The sequence below is a fragment of the Lissotriton vulgaris genome, chromosome 11 (assembly GCF_964263255.1).
Source record: "Lissotriton vulgaris chromosome 11, aLisVul1.2, whole genome shotgun sequence".
Lineage (NCBI taxonomy): Eukaryota > Metazoa > Chordata > Amphibia > Caudata > Salamandridae > Lissotriton > Lissotriton vulgaris.
The window spans coordinates 246,506,566-246,525,657 of NC_141699.1; the positions used below are offsets into that span (position 1 = coordinate 246,506,566).

The window sequence follows — 19,092 nt, forward strand, 5'->3', positions numbered from 1 at the left end:
GTTATCAGGAGTTAATGGGCAATCTATAACAGATATGATCATACTATTTTAATTTTGCAGAAACTAAAATAAATGTGGAAATCTATTATCTGTACCGTGAGTGAACAGAAGCATATGATAGGAGCCACTCCTGTGCTTATTTAGCTCTGGATTTCACCTCATCATATAGACTCCTGGTGGAACTGTGGCTATAGCATTTTCATTGAGAACACACTTTTTAGTATCAATACTGGCAAGCAAATGGTGAGAATAAATACAATTACAATTTGTTGTTGAGGCCTTGGCCCTTCCCTAGCATCAGTGCCGGGTTTTGAAACTGCCTATTGCAGTCTGGGTGCTTCTAGAGGCCTTTTGTGGTGGTACCTAAGGCATCTTGCTAAAGCGGCCGTAACCGCTTTGCCGCGGCGCACATTCCACTGCGGTGCGGCGAAATTTGACGCGCGTGCAGATTGGACAGCCCCTGGCCATCCGACACACTTGCCCACCGTGACGTTGGACGTCCGGGAGACGTCCGACGCATGAAAAAGTTTAACATTGTATTGTCCCTGTACCTAATCCTATGCTGATCCGATTGGGAAGCCCTGCACTGCAGTGGTAAATCTATACTACTATTATAAAGAGAGAACACAAACCTTTGGGCCAGGTAAACTCGAAAAGTACACCACCAATCAAAACACCCAAGACATCTTTGAAAACCTCAGGGCAAGCAGAAGGACATAGGCTATTAAAAATAAAAAATATACGTTGTTTAAAAAATTTCGAAATAAAAATAAAGTAGTCCCTTGCAAGTAGCGCCGGCCGCGACGTCTGCGTGATGACAGCATTTGCGTTTGCGCTCCCTGGCAACACTTCCGGAAATGGCGCCGAAGATCGTGATCTGCTGGGAGGACTGCCGCGGCCCTGCTTGCTGCTGTGCGAAGTGGCAGCCTGTGCGGGCGGGGCGCCTGGAGAGTGGCAGCCTGTGCGGGTGAGGCGCCTGGAGAGTGGCGGCCTGTGCGGGCGGGGCGCCTGGAGCGGGACCGGCGGCTGAGGTAAGGATCTCCGGGGCACGGGCAAGAGGGGGCCGGGGCGGGAGAGGGCGGGAGGGGGCCGTGGGCAGAAGTGCACGCAAGCCTCAAATGCTGCCCCCAGCCCATTTCTGCCCCAGGCAACGCTGGGGCGGGCTGCTAGTCCTAAAATAATTTGGTGGAATCATCTGAATGGTGATCATCACTCGAGTTATTTTATTCAAATCCTTACTAACAGTAAACTGCTGCTGTAAGACTTCAACAGCTCTTCAAACAGGTAGATACAACAGCTTCTTCTATTTGGAGAGACAGCGATATGACATACCTTAAGGCTTCAGATGCAAAACATGCACAGTGCATGTGCTAGTGGCTGAATAGCAAAGCCTCTAATGAGGTTATGGGAGGCAGGTCCTCACCAATGTTTAGCCATTCCCACTGAAGAATTGATGTCATTATTGCAGTTCCAACAGAGCTGTGCTGGGAGGATCCAGAGGTGGTGCATGAACCACATTGCTGAAGAATGCCTTCCACAGTGTTGTCAGGCACGATGCAGGCCTGGCTTCGACCTCAACTGCTACCCAAAACCTTCTGATACCTTGGGAATTCCTGTGACACCTCCTCGGCGTTCATGCATGCACAGAATAATAAAGGGAATTGCAGGGATTCCCCAAGCCCTGAAAAATTTATCTACCTACCGAGTGGTGCTTATGCACTCCCCGGCAGTAGGTATATCGCAGGGATTCCATTTGATATATCATGCACATATGCAATAGAACATGGTCGAACCTCTAGGACTCCGTGAGTCCAGAGTAAAAGGTAAACTTTTGGGTGCCACTAGTATGGGGCTAGTTGAGCCCACCACTACTAGTGGCAATCGAGACATGCCATTTTGGCATGTTTAAATTGGGCGACAGGGAGCACCACCTGATTCTAACTTGTAAGAGTTTGGTATGCCACTGCCCGAAGCAGAGGTAGCTTTCCACAAAGGCAATGATGGTATTCCTGCGTCCACTTCCACCTCTACCTAGTCATTTTAGGCCGAAGGGCGAGTTTGAAGAAGCTAAAACCTGCCTCTGCTAAAGTATACATGAGGACCAAATTACTTTAGAACAAACCAACCACAATTTTGTATGCCTTGAAAAATACGCATCAATTACTTTTAAAAGACTTGGTATAAGGAAACCAGTAATACGCTGGCTGGCACTTTTCAAATTATTTCCTCTATTAGAGATTTCCCTGAAGTACCCCTTCCCTCAGCTGTCTTACAATTAATTCTTCCCTCTGTCGGTTCCCAGTCTATTTTAATATGTATATTTGTAGAAATGGGTATCTCATAAATGCTTTGTTTTACATATTCTACACCCCTGTTACGTATCACTGGAAGTGAATAGAGAGTCTACGCTGACCTAAACAACCAACTGTTCCAAGGGCATATCAATGGAAGGCCATTGAGAGACCACCTGATACCAAAACCTGACTGATCCCAACAAGAATGAGATTATCACTGGAAGTGTATTTAGAGATACTCAGTGCTACTAGTTAACCGGTTATAAGAATGAGAGTAGATTGGATGGGCCCTGAGTATCATTGGGAGGGTGTTGGGTGGTCTCCTGATGACAAACCCCAGCTGCTTCAAGAACAAACGGACCATTGGAATGGCATTCCGAGGGTCCTCATTCCAATCACAGGATTTTGGAACTCAGTGCCACTTCAGATATAATGCCCACGAGCACTATAAACAGAATTGCAAAATTAACTAAAAAAATGGTGAACAGATTCGCTAACACTTCCATTCTTACCAGATGTAGCAGGACCCGCAATGCATCTCTTGCCCTTTCGGGATGTTGCAGGATCTCCGTTAGCGCTTGTCCAATTAATGATGATGGGCTGTTGAGCTTCACGTCACCGCCAATAAGCATGAAACCTACACAGAATTGATGTGAAAATATTTAAATACAATGTTGCTCCTCAGAAATGGATACAGTTTTTCCACCATGCTCTGGAGCATTAAATTCTGGCTTCCTACATTACACAAATAAATTCCCCAATTACAGTACTGTAAGTACTTGGCACCTTCTATCTCGGCATAGGTTTTTACAATCTTTTGAAAGTGCATGGGCTTTTGGAGGAGTGCAAATGGAAAGGCATCCATTTTAAAATGGGAACTGACCCTCCTGTAAACTCAGTGGGGAGATTATCTCCCAACAATGCATTCAAGAACACTAAAGACAGTTCCATAACCAATAGGTGAAGCAAGAGGTACAAAAAGGAGAAGACCAGAAAACAGTTATTTGCAAGCTATGCACCCAAGATCTGGAACAACATCTCACAGATTAAGATGACGTAATGTCCTATTGTATTTCCATTTATGGCTTGGGCGGTATGAGCACATCATGCATTTAACGGTGAAGAGAAACAACTGTATTTTCTCTGAACAAAAAAATCAATAAAATCTGTTTAAAAAAACCACAAAAAAACATCTCACATATTAGATATGACAGTCCCTCCTTCGCTACAGAAAGCAGCGTATTCATAACGAGCCAAGAACTTTCTTGTTCCTATGAAGAAAACTTTTTCTCTACTTCTCTCTCAGCTGTTGAACATTATTCTGAGCCCCCGTGGATGTTCTGTTCCTTCCAGCCTGGTTCATATACTATGAACTCCAGTACAAGCTTGCGTTCATACATACGAAACTGATAAAATAATATCTTTACCCGGAAACCATGACCAAATCTCACAATGCTGCAGCCTGTATTTAAGCAAATAAGGAGCACGAAATCATTTGGGGAGGACAGGATTTGCCCAGAGAGTCTTCTTTCGAGAAACACACTCTCCAGGTCTAAACCTATGCACGCTCTCTTCCCCTCTCCTTGTGCAAAATGGGTGGATAACCTTGTCGCATCAATGCAGTTCAAGCCATCATGGGTTCCACAGGATGCCTACCCATCTTATACGTTGCCAGATGTTTCAGAGGGAAGGACTCTTAGGGACTGCAAGCCAATGATTTATTACGTTGGAAAAGAAGTACACACATACATAAAACCTGGCACTCTACTGCATTGTACTTTCCATGATATAATATCCTCAGGGCCATAATCACAGTCCTGTAAACTCATGAGACCTGGGCCTATCGCTAGCAAGGGGTCTTCATAGCCACGATCTCCAAAACCAAATGTGGCAAACATGTGTCAGGATTCGGGCACACAATGCATCATTAGAGCAATATGACTAATGATAACTAAATATTGAGGGATGGAATGTGCATCCTTACTTGATACATTCTATCCTTTTATGTGCACGATCTGAGTGAGTCTAGTGTGCGGAGAACTCAAATTGTGACTGATAGATCTAGTCCTGTGGCCCCACAGAACAGGGGGTTTACTCTGCAGCATTACAAGCTATAACTGTGAAACCTGCTCCTCGGCAAGAAGTGTATGTCTTGATTGGACTTTTCAGATGTCAGTTAGGGAGCAGATTCACTATTTTTTGGCGCACAAGGGCCTTTCATTGTAAACTTCTATTTTCTCTTGGCCTAGTGAGTCTCTGTCCTATTGCAACAGATTAACACTGCGAGCCATGAAGCAATGTCCCTGCAGGACTTAAGGTCATTCTGCACGCCCTTCAGGCAGAGTGGACATTCTCTTCTTTCCAGAGGGATCATTTTTTGCCACTCACACACGCAAGTGGTCTGTATGCCACGGATACCCCAGTGCACCACTGCTCTGGCCATAATTGGGACAAGCAAGGTAATATTGCAATCAGACAATATTACCATTTCTAGGCAAGCTCTATGTGTTTTCTGTTTGTTCTCTCATTTTTTCAGAGTAAAATTAAAATGCTATGTGTTGCAAGAGGAGATTGTAGGTATTTGGGGGAGACCTCAGCTTCACTGTGGACACTTCTGTCCTTATAGAGTTAATGTTTGCCTTACCCAGGAAATTCCTGGAGATCCAGGGGCTTCTAACACACAATAGCCAGATGCAAAGAGAATGCACTATTGAGAAGGATGGCCTTTGCAATAGAGGACTCATTCTCCAAGGGTATTTGAAAACAAAATATACAATGTACAGGAAAGCAGAGAGCTTTCTTCGAGCTTTTGGGCATGCTTACCGGGCAGAATGTTTCAAGAAATCTGGGAACAGTTAAGTATGACCTTCTGGCATAAAGAAAGCTTTTCTGGTCAATCCAGAATGGCACAAATTACATTTCAGTAAAGAAAGGATGGCTAGGTGTCCTACCTGCCCAGTTGGAGGGATGAGAAAACTGCTTGTTGCTTTGGACGGACTTCATGGCCTCCACAAGGGCAGCACTTGTCTTCATTCCGTTGAGAAGGGATGAATAAAAGGCATGGACAAACATTTTGGAAGCTGCCACTGGAACAGGCCAAAGGGACACAAGGACACATTGAGCACCAGCTGCAAGAAAGGCTCTTGTCAAGCCAATAACCCCGTCTGCGGTGACCTTATTGTTAGATTCCTGGTAGGATCCAAGGATCACTAGTTTGACAGGAAGTCGCAGAACCAAGACGTCGGCAGCAGTGAGGAGGAATTCTTGGAGTGGAGGACAATCTGTTATACTCTCAACGTCACTTGCATCGTCCGGCATTTGGAGGGATTCGGGAATAGTGTAAGTGTTTCCAAATGAACCTTTGGCCCCACCAGTGGTATCCTCACTGTTAGGTGTTAAAACCAAAGCTGCCAGTTTCCAGGAGATGTGGGTGGCAAAATGGACACACTCCGCCTGAGTGAGGGCACTCATAACCTTTTCTTTTGTAGCCATGTTACCAACAAGGGGTTGGCACCCAAGTAGCTCCGACACCATGTAGGCTTCTTCTTCAGCAGAGGGCATGGGACCCCAGAGCCATCTGTCCATGACTGATGAAGGGAGCTTGGGATTTCCTATGACAGCCGCCATGGAGGTAGAGCTTGTGTAAGACGGAGTGTTCTTCCTCAGGTGAGACTAGAAAACAAGACATGAAAAACTTAGCATTATACGTTCAAGATGGCTGGGCTAATCTTATAACATAATATCTTTAGAGTAGGTTACGATTAAAATATATAATTTTTTCTAATCAGCCTTTCTATCATGAATATATACAGAGTTGTTTTGAGGAATGTCTGACATTGTACAAAAGGTCTGTATTCGGAGCAGCTCCTCAAAAATAAAGTATATATTAACCGTCTTTTTATATTGCACTATTGTTTAATGAAAATCTGTATTTCCTTGAAATTGTACTGCTAAATTATAAACCATATATTACCAATTAAACAAAATTAACTCTTTTGTTTATGCGTTGCTCATTATCACCTTAAATATGGATCCTTAGAAAATTAACTAGGAAGCACACAATTTCACTGAAGTCAGCAGTGTATTTACTTCTGTCCAGTGCTTTAAGCCAGGGGCCTGGCAAAGCCAAAAATGGACATCAAACCAGGGCCTTGGAACTTCTATTTCTGTCATCCACCAGCTGAAGAAAAACACCCTACCTTCCTGCCTTGCTTGGTGCCAGCAAGAGCTGTAATGCAAAGAGACTAGAAGTCGCTTATGTGACACTTAATTTTAAGCTTACACTTTCAAGCTTTTAATTACTTTAGAGCATGGATAAAGTGCTACATAAACTGTTAAATAACATATCCTGCTGATTTTGATCATGCTTTGTCCAGTGAGATCCCATATATGAATTTGGGAATCACTGGATTGTATTTCTAATGTACTACATATATTACACAGGTCATGACTAGTGTAAAGCCTTCCGAAGCCACAGCCGTTGTATGGCCTGCCACCCATTTCATCCCACTTAAAGCAGTGTTACTGTCCCCAATTGTTGTCTAATGGAATCTGACCAAGAGATGAAAATAAATGCTTACAATTATTATTTTGATTCAGTACTGTTCATCGTAGCAAAATCAGTCAAATAAATGCACTGTTTTAATGACTGGAAAATCAATTTTTAGAGCAGCTTTAAGTAATGTTGTCTTGTATCCAACATGCAATTAGCATTCTGTGAATAACACATTCATCTGATTAAAAATGGCAGGTGACGCCTACCTTGGAGTTTGGGTTCAGAGAACGTATAGAGGGGACGGCGATCAAACTGAATCGTTCGTAGAGGTATTCGTTGGAAGAACTTCCCTTCAGCAGAGCAAATGGAATGAGGTAAAGCTCTCCTTCCAAGACCAACACCAGCTGCCGATGACGTCCAACTGGACCACTGGAATGCATCAGACCCTGTGGAGTAGAATCAGACTTTGACATTTAATAGATGAAAACAAGCTCATGAAGATTATTTAGCAAGTCAATCTCTCTGTGTATGTTCCTATCTCCAACTCCATTTTGGCATCATGAACATCAATCTTCCCCAAGTACACCTTATGGGGCTCTTCAGGAAGATGATAGATATAATATATGGAGAAAATCTGAAATCCTCGGAAATTAGCAAGAAAGAAAGTGTCTGTAGACAATTTCCACCAGTCTCTATGATTAACATTGGTATCATCCACCTTTTCCCATATTATCCTAAAATAGACTCACATACTCCAATTAGGATCTGTTATGACTGTGAAATTCAGGAAATCGAACTGCTCATTCCACTATTTGAACTTAAGCACTTTCCATTCTCAAAAGGTATTTTTTATTCACCTATAACTTTCGATCCCAAGGACAGATCCGAAACATATTTAACACTTGCTTTAACTAGCCAGTCAAGGCCTATGATGATAATTTTCCAGCAGTTATGTGAAGAAGAAAAAGTTAAGGGAAGGGGTTGGTGGGGGCAAGGGTTGGGGGGGAGGTGTGTTTTCCCATTTTAGCTCCCATAGGAAATATTTCTCCCAGCCACAGCCAACACTGCTGAACAGAATTACACCAAACTTGCCATGAAAGTAGAATGCTATTCAAAAAGAATGCTTTTATTGGTTTGGTGTAAATGTGTTCATTAGATTTTTATACGTACAACAAACAATGTGTCCATATTTCAGTCTATGCTGGTCAGCAAAAATAGTCTTAACTTTATCTTTGAGACTGCCCACAATAAGTTAAAGATATCAATAAGTCATTCATTCGGTCATTTGTCAAAGCATTCAAATTTTAATTATCTAGTAATAATACTTCACATAATAGTCAAAAAGTCAGAAAAAACAAGTTCCATAGAGCATAGTAACAAACATATACTGTCTACGTCAATAATGGACGTGATCCAATATGTCCTCAATGGTTTTTTTGAGGGAAGATGGCAGCCGACACGTGTTTCATTACAGCCTGTAACTTTTTCAAGACTTTAAACACTAGGGGCCAGATGTAGGTGGCCCAATACCGGTCGGTAACGGCCGATTTCGCCCGTTACCGACCGGTATTTAGGATTTGGCATGTAGGGGGCATCTCATTTACAGAATCGGTATATTTACCGATTCGGTAAATATACAGAATCGGTAAAATACCGAGTCGGTAAATTTACCGATTCTGTAAATCAAGATGTAGGTGGCACTTCAAAGAGTGCCACAGGCCCTTTAGGAGTCGGTATTTACCACCCAATCCGATTGGGTGGTAAAATACCAATTTCCTGTGTACATGCAAATCTGTGCCAGTACACCTATGCCATGTGACACACAGACATGCCCTTAAGGCATGTATGTGTGCCACATGGCACACAAGCCTGCAATTTGGGTGCTACAGGGTGTCAAAGTGACACCCCGTTCCCCCTGCCAGGATTCGGTATTTACCGATTCTGTAAATACCGAATCGGTATTTCCCATTGATTCCTATGGGCTTCAAAGGAATCAATGGAAATACCGATTCGGTATTTACAGAATCGGTAAATACCGAATGTTACAGATTCGGTAATTGAGATTTTAGAATTACCTACATCTGCCTCCTTCCAATTTACCGATTCATAAATACCGAATCTGTAAAATTCGGTGTTTATGAGTCGGTAAATTGGATTTACCTACATCTGGCCCTAGGTCCTTCCACTACTCAAAGTAAAGAGATGTGACAAAATAAAGTTTTTCTCAAATTGTATAAAGAATCCTTAGAAACACTTGCGGGCAGACGTATCAACATCCTCATTTGCGATTCTCAAATAGCGATTTTTCAGAAATCGCTATTTGAGAATTACAAAACGGGATGTATGTAAAAAATCAACATTTTTTAGAGATTTCTTAATATTCCTTAATTGCGAGAAGCAAATTGCGAATCGCAATTAAGGAATACTTTGCCATTCATTTCTACGGGCCAAGAGGCCCATAGGAATGAATGGGAAGTTATTCTCAATTTGCGATTCTCAATTTGAGAATCGCAAATTGAGAATAATTTCAAGGGTGCAAGGGTGTCATTAAGACAACCTGATGCACCCCTGAAATTTACATGTGTGAGCATATGGCACACATACATGACCTAAGGGCATGTATGTGCGCCACATGGCATCTTTACAAATGCCAAAAAGTGCATTTGTGAAAGAAATCGCAAATTACCACGAACTTCAAGTTGGTGGTAATTTGCGATTTCTTAATGAGAAATCGCACAACTTGGGTGCTTCATACATAGCATTTAAGGAATCGCAATTTGTAATTCCTTAAATGCTGACGCAAAACTAAGGAATCGCAAATTTTGTGATTCCTTAATTTTGAGTTGCGATTTTCATCATACATTGCATTTTCCGTTATTTTAGTCGCAAACGCTGCTTTTTTGCGAATTGCAGCGTTTGCAACTAAAAAAAGGGATGATACATATGCCCCTTAGTCCTTTCGCTGCTCTAAATTAGAGAGTCTTAACCATTGAACATAAATCAGTATGCAAAAGAATTCTAATTTGAAAGAACAACATTGGATCATGTCCATTATTGACGTAGACAGTATATGTCTGTTACTATGCTCTATGGAACTTGCCTTTTCTGACTTTTTTACTATTATGTGAAGTATTATTACTAGATAAATAAAGTTTGAATGCTTTGACAAATGACCCAATGAATGACTTATTGATATCTTTAACTTATTGTGGGCAGTCTCAAAGATCAAGTTCAGATTATTTTTGCTGACCAGCATAGACTGAAATATTGACATTAAGAGTGCCGAGACACATTGGGGCATATTACCAACAACTAGCGATAATTTTTGTCTCTAACTTGTTTAGAGACAAAAATTATCGCCGCACATCGGCGATTTTTATCGCAGATAAACCTTGCTATTAGCAAGGTTTATCGCAAATGCGATAAAAAACGGCCGCAATGCATGAATATCGCTGAAAAGTCAGCGATATTTATGCATTATCGAGCAAATGCTCTTAGCCATGTTATCCACCTCCCATTGGATAACATGGCTAAGAACTGCTCAGGGCAGGTGTTTGCTTTTGGAGATATTCGTGCTTAGCGCGAATATCTCCAAAAGTTGGTAATAGGAGATAGCGATGTTAGCGACTGTTTCCAGTCGCTAACATCTTGGCACGCCCACTTTGCATGTCATTAGTGATAAATATCACTGACATGCAAAGCGGGGCCCAAGTTGGTCGCTATCTCCTATTAGCTGTCACTAACTGGTGTTAGCGACAGCTTGGTAATAGGGAGATAATTTTATCTCCGCTTTCTTGGCTTTTGGCTTTTAAAGCCAAAAAAGCGGAGATAAACCCCCTTGATAATATGCCCCATTGTTTGTTGTTCTAGTGACACAGAAGCTCTGAGGAATTTCTGTGTAGCTACATCCTTGGGCAGTGGGATGTCTTTGTGTTCTCAAGAGGCACCAAGAGTTGGAATCGGTTTTTGGCAGGAGACTATTTGTTGAATGATAGGATTGATGTGCTACTGTACTTGCCACCATTGCCCTTTTTTGCTGTGTTTATATGAGATTTGTATATGTATCTGTTGAAAAGACTTACAGGGTGAGCTTGAAAGGATTAACATTTTTTTTAATCTCAGCTATTTAAAGCCGTGATTTTGTTATTCACGACTCCTGTTAATCACATTTGGATTTGTTAACAAATATGATAGATTGGAAAAAGACTCTGGATTTTTTTTTTGCCATCATGACAAATGTGACTAGATTCCTATTAGCAATTTATGTACAGTGAAATAACATTTTCCACTGCAATGGGGAGAGAGGTGGTGAGATGAAAGGTGTCAGACGATGGAAGAGTGAAGGGAAGACTGGATACCCAGAGGTGCATCTGACCATGGAAAAAAATAAGAAAACAGCATGTGACTTGGAAGTCAAAATGCGATTCGAGCAAATTGGCATTTTAGGTAGTGGATGTGTCCACCATTTTGTGAAGAAAATCATGAATCAGGTGTAATTCACAATTTTCCAAAAGGATTAAAGAAATGCAAGAAAAGCAAAGGGAGTGTGCGGCAGAGAGAGACAGAGAAACAAATTACTGAGATATGGGTGGAGAATCAAACGATGTGCGCAGCAGGGATTGTGCACAGGAGGGTTTGTTCATCCATGGTTGGATGGGTGCCGAGCCTTGCTGCCGGCCATACCTTGCTGCAAACACCCCGGAAGTGTATGACCAAAGGCTGTGTGCAGTGGGCATTGGGTGACCAGGCCATGTGCAGTGGCGTTTGGCCACTCGCAGTGGGTTGGGTGCAGGCAACCAACTCCCAGTGTACATAGCCAAAGGCCATGTGCACCAATGGTTGGGAAATAAGTATATTATTTAAATAAAAAAACATACAAACGGATTGAACAAATACAGTTTGAAACTGAGTTATAGCTCAAACCTGCAAAACCATTAAAATTCAGCCGGTTATGGAATGAAAGGCACACAAAGCAGACCATAACTTGTATTACCTGACATGTTTATCTCTTGCTCAATTACCTTTTTCCACTGCAATTTTCAAATGGGAATTTGGTGCATGTCAGGTGATAGGTGATGCTGCAAGAAATGACACGCCTTGAGTGCCTGGCGTAACACAACTCCATAATTGGTGAATTTCAGTGGTTTTGCATGTTTGAGCCAGTACCGTAACTCAGCTTTTAAGTGTACTATTTTCAGTGTTTCATAGACAGAGAGAGATAGATAGATAGATAGATAGATAGATAGATAGATAGATAGATAGATAGACAGACAGAGACAGACAGAGACAGACAGACAGACAGAGACAGACAGACAGACAGAGACAGACAGACAGACAGACAGACAGACAGACAGACAGACAGACAGACAGACAGACAGACAGACAGATAGATAGATAGATAGATAGATAGATAGATAGATAGATAGATAGATAGAGATAGATAGATAGATAGATAGATAGATAGATAGATAGATAGATAGATAGATAGATAGATAGATAGATAGATAGATAGATAGATAGATAGATAGATAGATAGATAGAGTGAGGGATATAGATAGATAGATAGATAGATAGATAGATAGATAGATAGACAGACAGACAGACAGACAGACAGACAGACAGATAGATAGACAGACAGACAGACAGACAGACAGACAGACAGACAGACAGACAGATAGATAGATAGATAGATAGATAGATAGATAGATAGATAGATAGATAGATAGATAGATAGATAGATAGATAGATAGATAGATAGATAGATAGATAGATAGATAGATAGATAGATAGATAGATAGACAGACAGACAGACAGATAGACAGACAGACAGATAGACAGAAAGATAGACAGACAGACAGACAGACAGACAGACAGACAGACAGACAGACAGACAGACAGACAGATAGATAGATAGATAGATAGATAGATAGATAGATAGATAGATAGATAGATAGATAGATAGATAGATAGATAGATAGATAGATAGATAGATAGATAGATAGATAGATAGATATTCAGATTTTGCATCCACCCACCACAGTGCCCTCCATGGTCCAAAGGGTAAGCCCACTTCAGCTATTGGTTCTCTTCACTGCAGGGGCGTAGCGCGGGCCCCTCCAGGACACACCCCTGCAGTATATGGGCGCTCACCATTCTGAGGTCCTCATTGTAGCTGAAGCCTATAGCTATCGTTGAGATAAGGTCATCTGGGGAGCACCACATCACATTCTGCAGGGAGCCCTATCACTTTGTGTTATGCCACTGCTTTGCTGTGAGTGAAAGCATTTTGTTGGTGTGAGTGTACACATCTGCCTAAAAGGAAACCAGCTTTAAGACCAGGGTTGTTAGGCCAATCTCTCCTTTCATTTCTGTTTTTATTAATTATTTTTTACGATGGGCCTTTTTTTGGAACCAAGCGCATGCCACCTTTGCCTAGTGGCAATTTTACTTGTTATTACCTTCAGAAATGTAATGCTCACTGCACGGTTGTAAAAATACATAAAAATGCAAGCTTGCCAATGTCAGACCAATTGACTTTGCCAGTGCTTGTTTTAACCCCAATGTATGCCCTAATTAGGGTCCCTAGTATGTCGCCTGGACAGTAGCTGCTACTCTCAGCTTAGTGTTCGTGCTGAGAGACCTTCAGAGGAAGAGCTGTTGAGTCTAGAAAGCTAACCGGCTAAAGTGCTTCTGAACTAGTTTACCAAGTCACGGGCCTCCATGTGCACTGCGCTCCGGGGGACAGATTCAGTCTGTGGTGTGTGAGGTACCTTGAGAGTGCATCTGCATAAACATCTGAGAGTCACTTATGCTCTTATTACATTTCTCTGCTTCACTAGACAGTCCACGTCCGAGTAGGAGCATATACACTTACATGTGAAACTTTTACATTAAACACTCTCACATTATTCCGATCACAGTTTCCTGTGAAAATTAACATTTCTGGATTATTTCTGCTTTACCAGTTTTATGAATAAAAAAACAAAAAGACAAAGACAAAATAACATGAACATTCCAAGTACAAGGCTGCCATTTGGATTTGCCATGTTATGCGTTCATAGCTTGTTCATAAAGATCTTAGTATCAGATACAGAATTAGTTTTGGTGTACAAGGTGCATGGTGTAGTTTTAGAAAAGCATATAAATAAACGTATACTTTAGTCTAAGGAGCAAACTTTTAAATTCAGAAACTGCCTCAGATGCACAACAGTTTTTATAAGGCTCTTCAGCTGACGCTGTGAGAATTGATAACATAAAACATACGATTAGAAACTTGAGTTTGAACATTGTTGCAGAAAACTGGTGCATGGGCACAGGACGGCTCAGCGGGTTTAAGTGCCAGCTGCAGAGGTCAGTGTGTTCCCTACAAGTCACAGGCGCCCGTACCATCAGAATAACACAACATCTCATCTATGTGGGGTCCAGTGACGTAACGAAATTGAGGGGGTGGAGGGAGCTGCAAAGTATGATGGGGCCCCCACGCTCCTGACCCAGTCAGGAGTGCTGAGCCCGTGCACTGCGCCAGAGGGGGGCCCCTTGAGACCCCCCCTCCTCCAGCACTGCGGGTGCTATTTTTACGCCACTGCTGGGGTCAATAAAATGAGCGGTATTGATTCTGAATTGGCTCAGACGAAAATGCGCAAGTTTGCCTATGTTTAAAAATATAGAAATTAAAATAAAATAAAAAATCTGAAAAAACACGACACCTTAACACATCCTTTGGAACTATTATACAGCAGGCAAGTAAAAACTTAGATCATCAAAACAAAAAACTGTAACCAGTTTAAAAGTACTGGATATGGGTATTAACTTCAATTAAAAAATATATATAATTATGCATGTTGGGTGGGGTAACATATGTAAATTCAAATTTCAACTATCGCTTTGCATGACGTAAATCTTAAAGATTTACTTCTTTAAGGCTTTGAAAAGGCGGAAAAAGTGCAACTGAGGTCAAAGAAGAGCAGCTTTAAATTGACATGAAGGAACACGCCTTGCCACCTCCCCTGCCCTTCTTGCAGCTCCTGAGCTCTGAAGCGTATTTGCCGTGGAGAGTGAGATACAGGGTCACTCACTCTGACAATGAGCTGCCTCGGGAGCCTTCCCAAGAAAATGGCCGCTCCATCCTGACATATTGTTTACAAGCACCGCCGACTCCTTGGGGGAGGCCGCGCCAGTCCGCTGCCTATGGTGGACCTGCCCGCGCGCTCTGCAGCTGAATGCGCCTGCACTGGCTAGGCCCTGCCTGCGGAGACTGAACTGACAAGCGGTAGCTTCCCACCAGGGGGCTTGTTGTTTTCCCGAAATAATCTTTATATATTCCATTTGACTTTCTGCTCCAGGAGACTGGGCTCCGGGCATCATAAGGCGATGGCGTCTAAGCCACAGTGACATGTGCCTAGCAGAATACTGCATCTGTATGGAAAACCCCTCAGAGATTAATAGCTTTTATTACAATGGCTAGGCACTGGAACATTTTAAATATATTTAATTGAATTTAAGCTACCAGCAAGACGAATTTTAATTATGGAGTTGAGACAATAATAATTCACTCATGCAGTACAAGACCACAAAGCATTGGCATGCAGAATGAACTGGACTCAATACAATTCAGCCTCAATGAGATTCTTGGATTCATGAGACAAAACACACTTAATTGGGCCTAAAGAGAGCATTCGTTGTCATTTGCCATGTCTTAGGGTAGCTTTGAGGGACAACCTATAAAGAAACATGAGTACTACCTTCTAGAACACCAGCGTTTACTTTGTGCTGTCCTACTCCTCAACGGGGAGGTTTTTGGAGAAATCTTCCACGAGGAACACTTTGCACAAATTAAATTCGGGCAATTAAAGGGTATCCTCTTTAAATAGCTTAAAGCCTGCATTATGCATCCTACTAATGACATCATTTCAGGTCATACAGTTACAAAATTGGTGTATGATTTTTTGCCAGGCATATCCCTTAGCTGCGATGCAAGACGTAATTGACAGCAAATACCCAAAGATGCATACATTGATTGCGGCGCTCTATGGATATCCTGAACATCTGAGAATGAACACTCATGTAGTAGGCTAGTTGTCAGTAATCTATAAAACGCCCAAAATAAATAAACACAGAGGGGCTCATTACGATGTCGTGCGGAAGACCTCCGCATGACACCAACTGGAAATCGGGACCGACCAACTCACGATTAGCGGGTCCTCCCACCCGCTTACGATGCGACCGTACACTGTTTGGTCGGATTCCTACTGTTTCCTATGGAAGCTCATGTTCAGCCCGACAACCAGCCGTAACACAGTCTCCTATTGGGAAATGGGGTGTGTATATAAAACTCTGCTCTCTGTCATGGGCACCCCATTGGGCCAGTCACATAGTGCAGGGTTTTACAGGGGAGTCCCTCAGCCTCCAACCGGAGGCCGCAGGATGAAGGGGCCCCTGCTACGGGACCCCAAATTCACTTTCTGACAGCCTTTTTGTGTTGGAAAGGCCGGCATGAAAAGGTTGTTGGAAAACTACATCATAATCCCGAGGACGGAAAAGCTGTCCATAGGGGTATACAATGTGGTTCTGACCAACAAGGGTACTCCGAGAGTCGGTCCGTTTTGAGTCGGAATGACCGAACCGTTTACGTTCTGACAAACTAACATCATAATCGGGCGGTCGAAATGTAAAGCAACCGAGCCGGTCAAAAGGTCTCCAACAGGGTCGAGGAAATTCCGACTGTCCGAAGGAGGCCTTCCGCCCGACATTGTAATCAGCACCAGAGACGCAACAGGATACGTACAGTCTACTTACTTCAACTGGCCAACAAAAAGCAACAACAAAAAAACAAGCAGTGCGGACCCAATAGGGCTGACTTTAATGTATCAACACAGGTGAATACAAGCATTCTCAGATCATGTTTATATGAACAAATTGCTATAATCAAATTAAAGTCCTCCCTACCTGTTTGCCAATGCTGAGGAAAAAATTGCAAAATAGGTTTGCATTCTGTACAGAAAGCATAACGGAGATAAGGAATTGAATGAGAAGAACAGTGATGATTATGTGTACTACACAGATGGAAAATAGCCCTTCATAACTTCCAAGGAGGCATTTCCTACAAAGTGGAATGACATTTTAACCAGCCAACAACCTTAGCTGATGGATTAATATCATACGGGTGGCACCAAAGCCACTCAATCTATGTTTTTAAGCACTAAGTACAATGCACACATAAAAATGAAAAAAGGTGAAACTTCCCCAGCCTCCATTAGAGATGCTGTTAGTAGAGGGAACAAAGACTGGGAGAGAGGGGGTAGTTCAGAGATCATGTAGTGAACAAATGTGAGATAGACTGAGAGGTTAGGTATTGGGACAGAGAGAGGTATGATTGGGCAGAGGGAAATGTGGAGTGAGAGAGACATGAGGTGGAGAAAAATGACGTGCAGAGAGTACTGAGGTAGACAAAGGGGTGAGACAGGTGAGGGACAGGGAGAGGAGGCTGAATGGAAGGTGAAGTACATAGAGGAGAGCTCAAGGGGTGTGAGATGCAACAGAAGTGATGTATGAGGTAGAGAGAGTTATGATAGGGGGTAGAGAGGTAGGTGTGTGCACAGACAGTGGTAGAGGCAGACGTGAGGCTGTTTGAGGCAGGAAGATAGAGGTGGGCTAGAGGGAGGTTTATTGAAAAAGACATGAAGTAGACAAAGGTAGAGAACTAGCAGAAGCTTAGCTATGCGGAGCTAGAGAGGTAAAGAGAGACAAAGAGAGAGGGGTGAGGAAGAAAAGGTGAGTGAAGTGTGGAGAGGGACATGAGACCGGAAAAGAAAGAGCAGCATAGGGTGCTAAAGATGGAGGCAGTCGTCGAGAAGGGTAGGTACAGAAAATGGCAGGGATTTAGTGATTGTAAGGTGGAGAGAGATCAGACACAGCATGATAGAAAGGTGGATAAATGTGAGAATAAAGAGTGCACAGGGGTACAATAGAAGGCAGGCGGGGGAGATAAGACTAAGCTAAAAGAAAATACACAGAGCTGTAACAAGAGAGGTAAAGAAATGTTAGTAACGTAAACCAAGGGATGATAAATGGAAAGCGAAGTGAGGCAGAGAAGGAGTTAGAATGGTAAAGAGTGATGAAGTTCAGGTGGTATACACCTGTTACAACGCAACTTTTACAACTACCTACCATTACAACGCAACTTTTACAACGCATACCATTACAACGCATTGCGCTGGGGGGCGCTCTAGGATAGGGAATAAGTTTAATTTACTATCCAACACCTTCCCTAGTGTCCACAGGGACTGGAGTTGGAATAGTAAATTATACTTACCACTATCCAGCACCTCTAAGCGCTATGCGTTGTAATGGTATGCGTTGTAATGGTCGCGTTGTAATGGTAGGTAGTTGTAATGGTATGCGTTGTAACGTCATACATCCAGTTCAGGTAGATAGAAAGAAACACGGAGACAGAGGTAATGGTAAGCAGAAAGAGAGATGGACAGAGAGAGAGAAAAAAAGGTGAGAGGAGGAGATAGACAGAGAGATTCTTACATTTGTTCCAAACACTTTACTAGGGGGCCCCTTGAAAGATGGGGTCCCTGGGCAATGACCCATTTTGCCCATGACTTGAAACATATCTGTCCTCTTCTGCTGGTCATTTTGTGATTTTGTGATGAGAACCTATTACTACATAGAGCGCAAAATCAGTGGTAGATCAAAAAACATTAGTGTGTAATTTGTGACTAGCTTTTATGACGTGTATAAGAACATAGGGCCTTAAGTTTAAACTTGCTTATAATTCAAATCTCCATGAAGCGGATTAAAATTTAGATTTTCCAAGAGTTGCTTAAAAGAAATATGTAATCTTATAAATGACAGAGACACAGAATAATCCCCCTGTGATTTTGAGATATCAGGTTATTTTATTAAATGTATGTTATTTTCTTGTCTTTCTGTTAAGTGGTATAGTGCCTGTCAGCACACTATGCGAAGATCAGCAGGGAGCCAGTTTAAAAACAGAAATTATAGATTGCGAGTTGCACAAGAGGGTTCTATTAAAAAAACAAAAGGGGTTACAATGTTGGACTATTTAGGATAACAACTTGGACATTGCTCTACATAGCCTGTCTAAACAGTATTCAGAGTTTTTACTGCAGGCTATTTCATACAATGTACATAGTCACCAACAGGAACAAATGAAACCGCCTAAACATTGGGTCAGTGACGTACCTTTTCTTGAGGGACTTGGGGTAGTTTTACCATTAGCTCTGGCAAATAGATCTGGTGGCGGCTGTTGTTTTTGGGAAGTGAAATTCAATGGCT

The 19,092-nt window shown here is 42.3% G+C and overlaps 1 protein-coding gene across 2 annotated transcripts in view; it reads right to left on the reverse strand.

Moving 5' to 3' along the window:
• The window catches only part of TTC28 (tetratricopeptide repeat domain 28), a 1,842,918-nt gene that overhangs the window by 24,661 nt on the left and 1,799,165 nt on the right, over positions 1-19,092 (reverse strand). For both annotated transcript variants that reach the window (XM_086943149.1, XM_086943150.1), the window contains 3 exons: positions 7,056-7,235; positions 5,246-5,966; positions 2,807-2,931 (listed from right to left, as the gene is read on the reverse strand). In XM_086943149.1, coding sequence (XP_086799275.1) covers positions 2,807-2,931; positions 5,246-5,966; positions 7,056-7,235 — 1,026 coding nt within the window. The remainder of the gene's footprint in view (positions 1-2,806; positions 2,932-5,245; positions 5,967-7,055; positions 7,236-19,092) is intronic.